This window comes from Equus przewalskii, chromosome 30 (genome assembly GCF_037783145.1).
Source record: "Equus przewalskii isolate Varuska chromosome 30, EquPr2, whole genome shotgun sequence".
Classification (NCBI taxonomy): Eukaryota; Metazoa; Chordata; class Mammalia; order Perissodactyla; family Equidae; genus Equus; species Equus przewalskii.
The window spans coordinates 6579138-6595676 of record NC_091860.1 but is presented as its reverse complement, the minus strand read 5'-3'; the positions used below and the strand labels follow the sequence as shown (position 1 = coordinate 6595676).

Genomic DNA, 16539 nt, shown 5'->3' with positions numbered 1-16539 from the left:
TCTCCTGGTGTTTGTTGACAGGACTGTCCATTTGGACAGCAGAAGCCTCTGCCTGGGATTCTGGAATAATCTGCGATGGATAGACTCAGGAAAGAGGTAATAGACAATGCCAATCTGAATATGAGGGCCTGAGCAATTGCTTTACATACTGAAAGATGATGATCTCATTTAGATCTCATAGAGATATACATGTAAACTGCTGAAACAGCTCTTCCTCATTTCTATGGAAACAGCATAGGAACAGTTTACCTCTCTGCATAATATCACCATGAGAAATCACTTTGGCAGTTTTATTTGTTCCTTATCAATCGCGGCAAACTCTATGACTGAATTTTAGTGAATGGTTAAGATTGGCATGCTGATGCCCAAGCTGTAATTCATGGAAAGCCTCCTGGCTTGAATTTCTGGAGAAGCTGGGAGGACTGGAGTCTAGAAATTCCAGAAGTGATGATATAAGGAGCACACTGAATATATTAAACTGGCTTGTCAGATGATGAATTTACATATTTCATGAATTTTATTTGAGAACATTATGTCAATCTTAATTCTGTGGTTTCTACAATCTACTCATCAAGGTTAAGTGAAAGAAAATATGATTTTAAAATAACCTTTTACCTTCTTAAGTTTATGAATATCTACAACTATAGAGCTGCAATTAATAGTTGAAAAATTACTACCAGTACCAAAACCATAAAAACTCAAAGATATGGGTGTGAATGGTCAGTTTGAATGATAATAAATTTAGAATATATCATTATAAAGCTTTATATAATTTTTTTTTTAAAGATTTTATTTTTTCCTTTTTCTCTCCAAAGCCCCCCGGTACATAGTTGTGTATTCTTCGTTGTGGGTTCTTCTAGTTGTGGCATGTGGGACGCTGCCTCAGCGTGGTCTGATGAGCAGTGCCATGTCGGCGCCCAGGATTCGAACTAACGAAACACTGGGCCGCCTGCAGCGGAGCACGCGAACTTAACCACTCGGCCACAGGGCCAGCCCCAAGCTTTACATGATTTTTAAATGTAGTTTGACCATATTTAAGAATTCATATAATAACTTCATTAACAAAGTTATATGAAAGATGTAAAGTGTTTAAAGGTGCTTCCTTTTTACCCCTATATGTATTTGGTACAAAACTAAAAAAGATGTGAAAAAGTAGACAATGAAAAGTATGTTAATCAATCAACAAAAATTAATTAGAGTAATAAACCATATTAAGAGAATAAAAGACAAAACTATAAGATCATCTCAGTAGATGCAGAAGAAAAAAACAACATTTGACAAAATCTAACACACTTTCATGGTAAAAATGCTTAACAAACATAAAGAGAAGGGAACTTCTTCAACCTGAAAAAGGGCATCCACAAGACACCCACAGCTAACACCCTATGTAATGGTGAAGACTGAATGCTTTTCCCTTAAGAACAGGAACAATACAAGGATGTGCATTCCCATCAATTCTATTCAACATTGTACTAATGGTTCTAGCCAGGGTAATTAGGCAAGAAAATGCAATAAAAGCTTCCAGATTGAAAAGCAAGAAGTAAAACTCTCTCTCTTTGCAGATGACATGATCTTGTATATAGAACATCTAAGGCAGCTACAAAAAAACTATTAGAACTACTAAATGAGTCAGCAAGTTTACAGGAGACAATATCAATATACTAAAATCAACTGTATTTCTATACACTTACAATGAACAAGCCAAAAACAAAATCGAGAAAACAATTCCATTCAAAACAGCATCATAAAGAATAAAATACTTAGAAATAAATTTAATAAAAGTGTAAGACTTATACACTGAAAACTGGAAAACACTGTTGAAAGAAATTAAAGACCCAAATAAATGGAAGGACCTCCCATGTTCATATTCTAGTAGATTAATATTAAGATGACAATACTCCTGAAATTGATCTACAGATTCAACACAATCTCTATGAAAACTCAGCTGTCTTTTTGGCAACAATTGACAAGTTGATCCTAAAATTCATATGGAAATGCAGGGACCCACAATAGCCAAAAAAATCTTGAAAAAGAACAAAGTTGGAGGAATCAAACTTCCTGATTTTAAAACTTACTACAAAGCTACAGTAACCAAGACAATGTGGTACTGGCATAAGGCTAGACATGTAGATCAATGAAACAGTATTGAGAATCCAGGAATAAACCCATGATCAACTGACCTCAACCAGTATGCCAATACCATTCAATGGGAAAGAAGAGTCTTTTCAACAAATAGTACTGGGACAACTGGATATCCATATCCAAAAAAATGAAGTTGGACCCCCACTTCATACCACATACAAAAATTAACTCAAAATGGATCAAAGACCTAAATGTAAGAGCTAAAAATATAAAAATCTGAGAAGAAAACACAGGGGTAAATCTTCACTACCTTGAGTTAGGCAATGTTTCTTAGATATGACACTAAAAGCACAATGAGAGAAAAAACAGAGAAATTGCATTTCCTCAGAATCAACTTCCATGTTTCAAAAGACACCATCAAGAAAGTGAAATTCAACACACAGAATGGGATAAAATACTTGTGAATCATATATTGATAAGGGACTTATATCAGGAATATTTAAGAACTCTTAAAACAATAATAAAAAGACAAATAATCCAATTAAAAAATGGGCCAAGAATCTGAATAGACATTTCTCCAAAGAAAATGCACAAATGGCCAATAATCACATGAAGAGAGCTCAACATTCATCAGAGAAATGCAAATCAAAAGTGAGATATCATTTTACACCCATTATGATGGCTATTATTTAAAAAAACAAAACAGAAAATGACAAGTATTGGCAAGAACGTGCAGAAATTGCAACCCTCATGCACCACTAGTGGGAACGAAAATGGTGCAGCTGCTTTGGTAAATAGCCTGGCAGTTCCTCAAAAGATTAAACATAGAGCTACCATGTGACCCAGCACTTCCACTCCTAGGTATACACCTAAGAGAAGTGAGAACATATGTTCACACAAAAATTTATAGATGAATATTCATGCAGCATTATTTATAATAGCCAAAAGATGAAAACAACCCAAACATCCATTAACTGATGAATGGATAACCATATGTGGCATATCCATTGTTAAAAACAAGACAACAGCCCCCAAATGGAGTCACTTATGCCAAGCCTCACTTCACCAAACAGACTTAATTACAGTTTCGGCTCTCCCAGAAATGGAATCTTAAACAAGTCAATCAGGAGTCACCTGATCAGCACTGGTGAGGTAATCTGCATGATAGACCCCTGCTATCCCCTAAAGGAAAGTAACTTTGCAGTAACCAACCCTCTTTTTTGCCTAGTATAACTTCCTTGTTCCCATTTCCTTCTGCCTATAGAAGTCTTTCATTTCTTCGCAGCTCCTCAGAGCTCCTTTCCATCTGCGAGATTAGGTGCTGCCCTATTCAAGTTGACTTTTGCTAAATAAACTCTTATAATTTTTAATATGCCTCAGTTTATCTTTTAGCATCATACAATGGATTATTATTTGGCCGTGGAGGAATGAAGTACTGAGAGATACTACAACGTGGATGAATCTTGAAACCATTATATTCCTCCAAGTGGAAGAAGCCAGTCACAGAAAACCACATATTGCATGTTTCCATCTCTATGAAATGTCTGAAATAGGCAATTCCATAGAGACAGAAAGCAGATAAGTGGTTATTTAGGGCTAGGGGGAGTGTGGTGATTGAGGGCTGATAGCTAACGGGCACAAGGTTTCTTTTGGAGGTGACGAAAATGTTCTAAAAATGTGGTGATTGTTGCAGAACTTTGTGAATATACTAAAAACCATTGAATGGTACACCTAAAGGGGTGAATTGTTTAGTATATGAATTAAATCTCAATAAAATTGTTACCAAAAAAAGTGAAAAGGACACTCTACCAGACAAGCTAAGTTTAACTCCCATTTCTGCCCCTGACTGGCTGTGTCATTTTAGGAACGTCATTTAACCTCTGTATGCCTTAGTCTTCCCATAAATAAATGGAGATAACAATAGTTCCTACCTCACAGGGCTGTTGTAAGGATTAACAGTCAATACATGTCAAGCACTTAGAACAGTGTCTGGTAAAGAAAAAATGCTGTCATTTATGATACTTGGGATACTTGATTCCCAAGTTAGCGCTCCTTCCTCGTGATCTTGCTCTCTGGTTCTATTTTCATGACTCTGAAACAGTAGGCGACTCATTCTCTTGGGGCCTTGTTTTAAAGAACTGTGGGAGACGGGAAACAAAGCACATCTGAAAGCTCAGCCATCTCGGTCCAGGCCTTAACACAATTTCTTCTTTTAAAGCGAACGTCTTTCGCCTATTTTGACCCTCTAGGCTGCCCATTCTTTTTGCCTCGGCGCGCATGCGCAGAAGCGGAATGCCCTTTCGTCTCTCGCGCTTCTGCTCCATTGACAATGGCGGCTCTCGGCGTGGGTCTGTTGACTCTGTTACCCGTGTGTGCTCGGAGAAGTCCAGTCCTGCGTCCTATCCACAGGCTTCTCAGTCGTCCAGGAACTGTGGCCGCAGACGTAAGGAGAGAAGAGCAGTCGTCGGGGAGCGTGGAGACAGGTGATGGCGCCCCGTCCTCGGTTGCTCTGTAGCCCCGGCCCACGGCGGGCTAGGGAAGGGGGAAGAGAGGGCGAACGCGTGGCGTCAGGAAACGGCCGTGGAACCTTTGGCAATAGGGTGAGGCTGTGTCCCGTCCTCCTCTCATCTCCCTAGGGGAACCCAGGGCCGCCTCCGTTGCTCGAGTGGTGGGATGTGTGACATTTCTTTCTCCGAGACTCCTGTGCTCGGTAATGAGGTCGTTTAAACCTCTGTGAATTCCAGGTCAAGAACACCGTTTGCTAGTATTTTACAACTTGGCGAAATAATGTTCCCAGTAATGACAGTGATGGCACGTACCAGTCGGTTGCTTCATCATTCGCAATTGTATCTGATTTTGATTCTCACAGTTTGCTGATGGAGATCGACTATAGTGAAGCCTTGATGAGTAACCAGGATTCCTGGCTCCCAAATGTGGGGCTCTGCCTATGAAATTTAGCCGTCTGCTTTATTCTTTTGGCCATTTCGAGCAAGATCAGCGTGGTAACAGACCTGCACCCACTAGAACAGGCTGTTGTCCTGCACGCGTTCTGAATTTATATTCTTGTGTGTTGAGAAGCTCTCTAGTAGCCAACCCGTCTTGTGACCCAAGAGTTGTGTGTACGTTGTTTACAATTGTTAAAACAATCTAGCAGAAATGTATCGCTGTCTCCGTCTTACAGATGTGCACAGAGGCTCCAAGAGCTGACTTGTGCAGGGTCATATAGCTGAGTTAATTTAGACTTCGAGTCGAGCAGTTAAACAAAAGAAAATGTGTTGATTTCTACCATTTCTTGAGCTATAGTTTTAAGAAATGAAATTATTTCTGGGAACAGTTCTAAAGTAGGCTGAACAAGGAAAGTATTTTACCCTAAAGTAAATGATGGGATTGCTCCCCTCATCAGACTGCGTCAAAGACTTGTATTGACAGTGAGAAGTGTTACTTAATATGACATTTCATTGAAATGCTGATTGGATTGTATTTAGTAGAAGCTGATTCTGTTAAAAATTCTTCAGTAACTCTGAAAATTTGAGTAAGGATTCTGCCAAAGACACTATTGTAATTTAACATCTGTACAGTGGTTTAAATTTGAGAGTATTTTCAAATGCTCTTTGAGAAATAAAACTCTGTAAAGAAGGTATGGAAGGAATTATTATTACTCCATTTTATGAATGAGGAAACAGACTAATCCATGTGGCTAGTTCAGACTTACCCAGCTATTCAGTAGCAAAGAAGAATAAAACCTTCTGATTCCAAGGCAATCCTTTTCACTTAGTACAGCTTTGTTGTTTTTCTTAGGAAATGTGCTTCATTTTGTATCATTAGGGTCATTTAACTGACTAAATATCCATGGGCTCTTGTGGGGCATAACAAGTAAGAAAATCCTCATCTGAATTTCTTTTCCATTTCTTTTCCGTTTTTAAAAAGAGAAGAAGGCAAGTACACCTTATAGTCACATAGAAGCATATAATTTTATAATTGGAACTTGAGAAATATCCAGTTCAATTTTTCACTCAGTGTGAGAACTCAGTGCCAAAACATTCCTATTAACCTTTTCTGGTAACAAGAAACACACTGTTTTGTAAATCAGCCAGTTCAGTTTTTGGTCAGGCTCTAATGGGTGAAAAATGTTTGTAATGAACTAAAATATGCTAATTTCCATTTCCACGTTGGTCTTAATTTTGACATAGCTTTCATGTGAGTAGTGGAAAGAACCTTAATTTAAGAGTAAGAATATGTGATGTATTATTCAGGACTCTTTTGGGTGCAGGCGACAGAAACTAACTGAAATTAGCATAAGCAGAAAAGGGAGGATATACCAACCCCTGTAGCTGGACTCCAGAAAGAGACATAGCTGCTTTAAGGTAGACTGGTTGGATGTGGTCAGTGTGAGGTATTCTCCTCCTCATCTATTGTTCAGTGGCCTCATTCTCTGAGATTCTTCTCCATGGTGGTGTTGGTGGACGCATGGCCACCAGCAGCTCTGTGTTCACTGCTTGCAGCTCTCTTCAAAGGGAAGAGTGAAATAATCTTTGACCTGAATTTGAAAAATTCTAAAAAAGAGCTTTTGATTGATCACATTCCCACCCTTTAGACCAAGAGGAGTTATTCAAAACAGTGTGATAATCCTGGCCTGTCTAGTAGGGTGAGGGTAACTGTGATACTAGAGTCGCTGTGTTGGCAGATCCACCACAGCCGCACAGAGTGGTCTACCCGCAGGGCCCTGCTGTTCCCAGAACAAGGAGGCCGTGCCAGGCATCCAGACAACAGTGACCGCTGCAGGTTTGAGTCTATCATAAGATATTAGCACTTACTAGTTTTTCCTCTTAACTTTGTGTCATTTGTAGATTTGAATAAGCCTTTTGTGAGATGATAAACTTAAACTGCCTGAACTTTTTGTCCCCTCCTTCACAACCTTGTCATGTCTACATTGTGCTTACCTACTGTTGTTCAAGGCCAGAGCTGTAAAGCTTTAGGTGCTACCTCTCCCATTTTCTCAGGCACGCTGCCCCATCTTTTATCAACCTTCTCTATCTCAATCTCTGCTCCAGTCCCTGCTCTTCCCCAGTAATCCAGCTGTAGGATATACTTGCATAAAAGTGCCAAGACAATGTATACAGATGACCTTGCGTTATTGTTTGTGATAGTGAAGAAAGGGAAACTGTCTACATATCTATCAGTAGAGGATTGGCTAAACTATGGTAAATATACAAGAATACTTAAACAATTATTTTTAAAATGAGGTAAATATATATCTACTGATATGGGAAGATATCCCCAATGTATTACATTTTTAAAAGCATATTACAGCCTAGAATGTATGGTATAATTTTGATTGTGTAAAAAATGTTTATGGAGACATACAAATGTATATGTTTAGGTATGACTTGAACATGTCTGGAAAGGTAAGTACCGGGCTTAATGATCCGCTGTCATTAGAGGGAGAGGCCTGGGGGAGGATTTATACTCCTACTTAATGAAATTTCACAGTTTGACTTTACTTTCCCAACAAGCAGTTGGACGTCAGTCTAGACTCAGTAAAATCGGAAACAAGAATATATAGGTGGTAATTACAGCTGGAAAAGTGAAAGCCTGTATCATAAAAAAAGATGGAAATAGTTGGAAGGACTGTCAGTAGACTGAGATGAAAGTGAATAAGAACAGTCCCTGTCCTCAATATGGAAGGGAGAGATTCTTCCATATTGTGAAATAAATACACCACCATGAATTACATTCTTTCATAGATGTTGAAGTAAGGTAATACAGAGGTGGAAGAGAGTCTCCTGTGGAGAGTCAGAAGTCTGCACAGACCTGAGTAAGATTTGGAGGATGGGGGCTGGCCCCGTGGCCGAGTGGTTAAGTTCGCGCGCTCCGCTGCAGGCGGCCCAGTGTTTCGTTGGTTCGAATCCTGGGCGCGGACATGGCACTGCTCATCAGACCACGCTGAGGCAGCGTCCCACATGCCACAACTAGAAGGACCCACAACGAAATATACAGCTATGTACCGGGGGGCTTTGGGGAGAAAAATAAAATCTTTAAAAAAAAAAAAAAAAAAAAGATTTGGAGGATGAATGGGAGTTTGCAGGCAGAAAATGAGAAGGTGGGCATTGCAGCCTGAGAGAAGGAGACACTGAAAGTTCATAGTGTGAGTGATAGTTCTGTGTGGGTAGACTGCCATCAGTCAACAGTGCAAAAGGAGGCAATGGTAGAAATTCACATTGAAGAGCAGAGATGGACCAAGATGCCAGTACCTATACCCATGCTGTGGATTGGGAAGCTGTTGAAGGGGTTTAAGCAGAGAAGTCAAAGAATGAGACTTTACAAAAAAGATTATAAAGATTACTTTGGCAGCAATGTAGAGATTGACCTGAGAAGGACAAGATAGAGTGAATGAGACCAGTTTAGGAATTAGGCTGTTGTGGGGATACAGGCCTGAAATAAGAGATTGGTGTTAAGGAATTGGCATCCAGAATAGAGATGAGAACACATATTTAATAGATGTGTTTTCAGCATCTTGTACAGTGAGTGTAGGAAAGATAGTCAGTAAGTGTCTGATAATTGTTAGAAACGTGGAGTAGGTCAAGGCTGAGAGTTCTCTTTTGTGCCATTGGACAATGGACTTGCCTGTAGGTCAGTGCTAATGAGCCGAGTTTAGGGGTCAGCCAACTCTTAACTGTCATTAGCCCACATTTCTCTGTCTTGTCTATGAGAATGTCTTGGAGTTTGCTGAAATCAAGGTACAGTGTGTTTTCAGTATGTCCTTGATCCCTTAGTTTTTTAACCTTTCGAAAGAAAATGAAGCTAAAAGCCCCTGCTGATTTCCATGCATCAGTTACATTTTCTATTCTATTTAATCTCTTTGGAATTTTGTTGGGGGTATTTATATCACATGTGGTGGTTTATAATCCCTGGAATCTACCATTCCAGACTTTCAGAAGAAGCACTTTTAAGCCACTCAACTAGAAGTTAAATATCTTGGAGGAAAACTGAGTTGCTAAGATTTGGTGGCTTTAATGTTCTTAGAACTTGAATGCTTTTCTTTTTTCTTATAGTTTACTTGCTGATCTCTCCTTTGCAGCCAGTGGATTGTTAATATTTAATTATTGACTATCATAGCTCCTGTTTTCATTTCCTGAGATTGTAAAATTCCTAACCCCTGGAGTGTTTTTTTTTTTTTAATTTTTATTGAGTTAATGATAGTTTACAATCTTGTGAAATTTCAGTTGTACATTATTGTTTGTCAGTCGTGTTGTAGGTGCACCCCTTCACCCTTTGTGCCCACCCCACACTCCCCCTTTCCCCTGGTAGCCACTAATCTGTTCTCTTTGTCTACATTTTTAAATCCTGGAGTGGTTTTTAATGAAAGCAAAAAATTACTCTTTATTTCTTTAGTAAAATTGTCCATGAGCTCTTTATGGGCAGCAACTAGATTTTAAATTCTTTGATTTCCCTGTGATACAGAGCACATGATAGTTGGTAACTCATTGTTAATTGTTTGAGCCAGATCAAGACCCTTGACAGAAGAACTATAGTAACTTAGTTAAATACATTAAACTTCTAAACTCCTTGTCTGTTTACACTCAGGCTTGTAATAATTTCTTTTAGGCTTTGAAATGTTATAGCTTGCACAGATTTTGTATGTGTGTATTTGTGGGAGTGTTAAATGAGTGATTTTAGTTTCCTAGTTTTGCTTTTAAAATTTGGTGGAGCGCTCTCTCTTTAGCACTGTTTGTTGAATATAGTAATCAGAACAGAGAAAGCGGGCAGTTTTAGTGATAGTCACAAGAGAATGGTGAAATGAAAATTGAAAGTGTGTAGCTTCACCCTTAGAAAGGAAGAGAAGAAAGAAGATGAGATTAGGATAAAGTGGTTTAGTCACATTTAATATCTTTATACACCTTATCAAAATATTCTTTAAGTCTTATCAAAATATTCTTTAATTTTACGTGTGTGTGTATGTTGGAAACATTTTTATCTCATTCATAGGCTCTGAAGACCAAACTCCCAAAAAGAGGTTCTCTGAGGTCCAGAAAGAAAGACGAGAACAGGCACAGCGGACTGTTTTAATACATTGCCCAAGTAAAATCAGTGAAAAAAAGTTTCTCAAATATTTATCCCAACATGGACCTATTCATAATCATTTCTTCTATGAAAGCTTTGTAAGTATGTGAAAAACAATCTACCTTAACATTCGTGCTTTTTTTTAAAGTTGTTTACTCTTGCCTCTTTGCAATATGATAAAGTTAGATTCTCTTTTGACACCCTACATCTTTCCTTATTTTCCTTCCTAAATTTCTTTAATGAGGGTTTTTTTTTGACCTGAGAACAGAAATCCTTACAGGAGTATTACAGAATTACAAGCTGTTTATAACTGAGTGATTCTATTATTTGAATACTTTAAATAGTCCTCTTATCTTAGGGAGAAGGGCCAGTGGGAGGGGGTCTTTGTTTTGTCTTTTAATTTTCTGTTTCACCTTTCTCTTCAGCTTCTCTTGACTAATAGCACTTTAGAGTGGTCCTTTTCTTACTTTGCTTATAATGATTACAACCAGTGCCCATGTTAGAAGCTCATCATTTGTGAATTTTAAAAATTAATGTTTTTCATGTTATGATAATCACTCTGAAATATGAACTGAAATACCATGTAGGATGTATCATTGTGAAACGTGTCCTGTTTGTCTCATGTTCTTGGTGTAGGGGCTTTATGCTGTTGTGGAGTTTTGTCAGAAGGAGAGTGTGGCTTCACTGCAGAGTGTGACTCGTACCCCGGGCCTGGGCACGGAGGCCGCCATTCCGTTCCGGTCACGGTGCTTCAGTTTGAAGCTGAGGAGTCCCTCAGGCCAGCCCTCGGAGCCGGCGCGTGTGCCGTGTAACAGTCAGTCGCCTCCCTCAAGCAAGAAGCTTTTTGAATTACTCTGTTATGCAGAAAGTGTAAGTTTATAGGTGTACTTCCCCAACTTTAAGAAATATGTGTGCGTGATATGATTTCTTGGAAGTTCTTATGATTAAATATGCAAACAACAGAATACATTGAGTGAAAAACGAAAGGAATCGTTCCCCACTCCCTGCCCTCACCCCGTTTGTACTGCTTGGGATAACCACGTTCTTCCAAAGCTGGTTGGGCCTTTGGACTATGCATGTTTTCTTTCTCTAGTCAACATAATGACAGACAGTTGTACACAGCATTCTTCTATGAATTTTAAAATATCTTATTTCTCATTTTATCTCTTCTTTCTGCTCTTATAATGTTTGTATTAGTTTTGGTTTTTTTCAGACTTGTCAGAGGTTTAGCTGGTTTAGGAGTCCTTTCAAAGAATCAGTTCATGGTTTTATTAAAGTGTTATTTTTTGGTTTGATTTTCTAATTCTTAAATTTTTACTTCTAATCTTTTATATTTTGTTTTTCTTGAGTTGAATGCTTAGTTCACTTATTTTCAAATATGGACATTTGAGGCTATGATTTTTATTCTAAATATTCAACTCCAATACACAGCTTCAAAATGTCATCATTTTAACACCAGTGTTCTGGTGAATATACAGAATTGTTAGTCTAAGGGACTGAGAAATCTTGGGCCTCGTTACTTGAAGCATTGCTTATTTCTACTGTTTTTGCCTTTAACTTGGTTCCTTTCTCTCCCCAACTTCATTTAAATGTCCAGCTTTATGGTGGTTTTGACCTCCTTTTCTGGAGCATTTTACTACTTGCATTTTCCTAAAACAACACTTTATACTCATTGCCTAAGAAAAGTAGTAGTTTTCATTCTAGCCAACTTCTGTTTTGCTAGTTTCATCTTTCCTCAGTGTTTTTTAAAGGATGTTTTTAAAAATCCACTTTTAAGGCTGAAGAAAAAAAGATTGCATATTTTTAAGGTAGGTCTCCAAAGCCGTCGAATGTCTAGAAGTAAAGTGACGATTATTTTCTATGACCTGTACATTTTCTCTGTTTTGTTGCTTTTGTTTCGGCCAGCTAGATAGATGATCAGCTGGACACCCTCTTGAAGGCGTCCCAGCTGACGGAGGAGAACACCAGGCTGCGCTACCTCACCTGCTCCCTTATTGAAGACGTGGCGGGCGCCTATTTTCCAGACTGTGCCGTCAGGCCCTTCGGCTCTTCGGTGAACAGTTTTGGGAAATTAGGATGTGATTTGGACATGTTTTTGGATCTAGATGAAATAGGAAAATTCAGCGCTCACAAGGTAATTGTATTTCTTTAGATCACTAAAGTTGAGTTGTTAGAAAAATAAAGGAAATCTTCTGACTTAATAAAATTATAACTGTTGATTTCTAAACTTAGTAAACAGTGCCGTTAAAGAGTATGGTCCATTTGATATTGGTTCTCCAGAATTGTAAATTCTTCCTTTGTATTGGCCTAACTTGTGATTATTTTTTGTGAATATCCTATACATTTGCAGTAAAATGGTTGTTCTTTTCAGGAGTTCAGAAGGTTTTTGGTTAGTCCAAGTTAGTTACTGTGTTATTCAGATTATCCGTATATTAACTAAGTGTTTTATCTGTGTGAGCTAGTTACTGAAAAATTTAAAAATCTCATGATTTTTAGTTTTGTTAAATTCTCCTTCGAATTCTTTGGATTTTTGCATTTTTCAAAGGCCATGTTAGCTACTTATAGCTATATGGGTATATGATTATTATATCTTCTAATTGGGTTGTTCATTTATATTAAGTTATGTTCTTCATCTCTGTAAATGCTTGTCCTTAAATTCTTGTTTGTTTGTTAAGGTGCTCGCTTGTTATTTGCCTCACGTATCTTTTTTTTTTTAATTTTTAAAAAATTTTTTCTTTTTTTTAAAGATTGGCACCTGAACTGACATCTGTTGCCAATCTTTTTTTTTTTTCCTGCTTTATCTCCCCAAATCCCCCCTGGTACATAGTTATATATCTTAGTTGCAGGTCCTTCTAGTTGTGGCATGTCATATTTCTTCTTCTGTATCTGTATTTTCAGCCTTTACGTGTGTTGTTACATTTTGCATATATCTCTTATAAATAGTGGATCACTGATTTATGTGCTTTTACTCTAGTCTGTGAGTCTTTTAGTTGCATGTATTTATTTATTACTGATAATTTTTTCATTCACTTCTCCTGTCTTATTTTTTATTTCCTATTTTCTTTGCTTTTTGTTCCCTTCTTTCCTTCCTCCTATGTGGGTAATGGTTTCTTTATTCCTGCCCTTTCCTCCTTCCCTTTTTTCCTCTTAATAGTTTAAAAATTATTCCATTTATGTTCTTATTAACATGCATGTCTAACCGAGTAAAAATTGGTATCTCTACCATCCTCTCGAACAATATAAGGATGCTTTCATGTAGTTACAACTTTGAAAGGGCTTCTGTGTTTTTATAAAATGTTAGGTTTTTGTGACTCTGTCTTTTTTTTTTTTTGCTTTTTTGGTAAGGAAGATTGAGCTTGAGCTAACATCTGTTGCAAATTTTCCTTTTTTTTTTTTCCCCTCTCCCCAAAGCCCCAGTACATAGTTCTGTATCCTAGTTGTACATCCTTCTAGTTCTTCTATATAGGATGCCCCCACAGCATGGAGTGATGAGCATTGTGTGGGTCCACGCCCAGGATGTGAACCAGCAAACCCAGGGCACCGAAGCGGAGTGCATGAACTTAACCACTAAGCCACTGGGCTGGCCCGACTCTGTCTTTTTTAATGTATTTCAAACTACTGCATGTGAATGTCCAGTTGATACTTCAAACTTAACATTTCGACTACAAAACTTATCTTCATCTTCTTGCAAATTTTTTTGTTTTTATTAAAGTTCTTATGTATGTTTCACGTTAGTGACATTTTAGCTTTCCTGACATTTGCTATCTTTTTTAGCTGTTTCTCAGTATGTTTTATGTCTGTGCCTTCATTTACCTCCTCAAAGCTGTAGTCACACAGTCCCTTATAACCTCTCACTTAGGTTGTTATAACAGCTTCCTGCTTTCTGCTGATCCCTTGTGCCATGCCTTGATATTCCAACCTTCAGTCTGTGCTCGAGTTACCCTAAACCAAGGGTCAGATCTTCTCACAAACTTACAGTGGTTCTTCTCTTTAGTGTAGTATTGAAGTGCTCTGTCTCTTAAGTAATTTTAGTGATCATTTCTCATTGTATATCTTTATACATCGAGTTTTCCCATCACGTTATTTAATTACCAAATTCTAAGGGAGTTGTAGAATATGAATACTGACCGAACAATTGCTCTGTCCCTTCTGTGAGGAGGGCTCTTTCCCTCCTTTTACCGGCTGTCATTCCGAAGCAGCTTTCAAAACCTGGTTCTGTCTCCACCTTCTGGAATACTTGATTTTTTTTTCTCCTCTCCAGTCAAAATTAATTAGTCTCGTGAAGACTGACATGTACTTGAAATTGTATTAAATCCCTAGCAGGGACACTTAAATTGTGTTAGACTACTTTTATATTAAATAAAAGACTTCGCTGCATAGTCAAGGAGCATAGTAATGTGTTGTAATGGCTAAAGCCTGGCCTCTGGTGCCAAACTGCACAATAGTAATTGTACTTACTAGCTGTGTGATCCTGGGTAAGTTATTGACTTTCTCTGTGCCTCAATTTTCCGAGCTGTAAAATTGAGAGAGTGCTATAGCACCTGTCTCGCAGAACTTGAGAGAATTGATTGAGCTAAGACACGTGAAACACTTAGGACAGTGCTTAGCACGATGTGCTCAAATATCCACCACCGTCAGCAGCAATATCATGAGTAATTTTATTCTTAGACAAGTAGAAAACATTTTTTTCTGTTGGAAGCAGAGGGAGGAGTTGAAAACTTTTAGTTGGGTCTTAGATTTCTAAAATATAGAGGTATTTAGAAAAAGATAATTTAAAAGACAGTGCTCCAGTCTCACTAAACAATTTGACGTTATTTTGTATATAGGTTTAACTTACGCAACATTGCATGTACATATTTCAGAGTATTAGCTTTGCTAATAGAAACCTGAAAAATGAAATTTAGTGAGAAATGGAAGCACTTTTAAATCCGTCACATTCATAAAGCAGCATTATTGACCACTTTGTGCGATCGTGAACTCTCTTTCATCTTGCTTCCTGGTACTTCCTGTGCCTCCCAGCACTCCACCTTGATTTATAATTCCCTATGGGCTTGTTTTGTTCCTCAGCCCAAGTTGAGGCTGTTAGGAAGACTGTGTGAGATTCTTGTATGTCTTACAGGCCTATGTAGGATACCCTGTGCATCACAGGCACTAAGTAGATGATTTGCTAATGAATAAATCAAATTAACTTACTGAAATAGTAAATTTCTTAATTTTTATTTATTTATTCCTTTTGGTGAGGAAGATTGGCCCTGAGCTAACATCTGTGCCAGTCTTCCTCTATTTTGTATGTGGGACACTGCCACAGCATGGCTTGATGATCGGTGTGTAGGTCCATGCCCAGGATCCAAACCTCTGAACCCCAGACTGCTGAAGTGGAATGTGTAAACTTAACCACTATGCCACTAGGCCAACCCCCATAAAATTTTTAATGTGTGAAAGATAACATACATGTGAAATGTGTTGTCACAAAGATAATTTTAGCACAGAATCCTGAGCTAAAATCTGTCTTGCTTGTCCCTTCAGTTTTTTCCTTTTTCTAATAGGGTTCTATATCCAGAGGATTTAGGTAACAAGTGAAAATTGGTGGCTAAGTCCTGTTTTCTGTTATCTAAATTGTTGCTCTGGGCAAAGTGCTTAACTTGTGTTTTGTCTTTATTCCATAGTGGCATAATGCTAGAGTGATTAGGAAGAACATGTAATAATATTTCAAAAATTTATCTGAAACTAAATAGTGCTATAAAGAATAGCAAAATTAATAAGAAAGGTTTATTGATTTAGCTGTGTATGAAGCGTTTTTCTAATTTTTATTTGATGGAGGAGAGTAATTTTTGAAAGGGTCTTACTTTTGCTCGTAATAGATGTGTTTTTCATTATCTGTATCTTCCATAATGGCAGTGTTTTGTTTCTGTGCAGAGTCCTTTAGTGTGAGTACCTGTGTGTTCCTCAGTCTCTCACTTCTTCTATCAGCCAGATTAGACCAGGGTGTTCCTTGGTGATCAACAGCTCCCAAACCTCTGGCTTCAGAAACATCACTGTCATCTCTTGCTGGGGCCGTGTGGCCAGAGTGGGTCAGCAGGGGCCCTGTAGTATATCTCTCAGGCACCGAGGCTGACCGCGGTTTCATCACCCGTGCTTCTGCGTCACTGAGGCAGTGGAAGGGCAGCGTGGGGAGCTGAGCGCTGGCTCTCAGCTTCTGCCTGCAGGCGAGGCGGGAAGCCTCTGCCCACATTTCCTTGGCTAAAGCAAGTCACGTGACTGCTTAACCTCAGAAGGGCAGGAAGGCAACATCTCCTGAGTGTGAGAAAAGTGACGCAGCATGTTTGGTGAATAGCTTTAACGTGTCACATTCCTGCTCATGGTTCACAGGTTCTCCAGTTTTCTGGCTCTAATTTC

General features: G+C 38.4%; 1 protein-coding gene across 1 annotated transcript in view; it reads left to right on the top strand.

Moving 5' to 3' along the window:
* The first annotated feature begins 4352 nt into the window (after window positions 1–4352).
* Window positions 4353–16539, top strand: part of MTPAP (mitochondrial poly(A) polymerase) — a 31409-nt gene continuing 19222 nt past the window's right edge. The window contains exons 1-4 of the mRNA XM_008539607.2: window positions 4353–4565; window positions 10069–10241; window positions 10780–11013; window positions 12053–12277. Of these exons, the coding sequence (XP_008537829.2) occupies window positions 4412–4565; window positions 10069–10241; window positions 10780–11013; window positions 12053–12277 (786 nt within the window). The 5' untranslated portion in view covers window positions 4353–4411. The remainder of the gene's footprint in view (window positions 4566–10068; window positions 10242–10779; window positions 11014–12052; window positions 12278–16539) is intronic.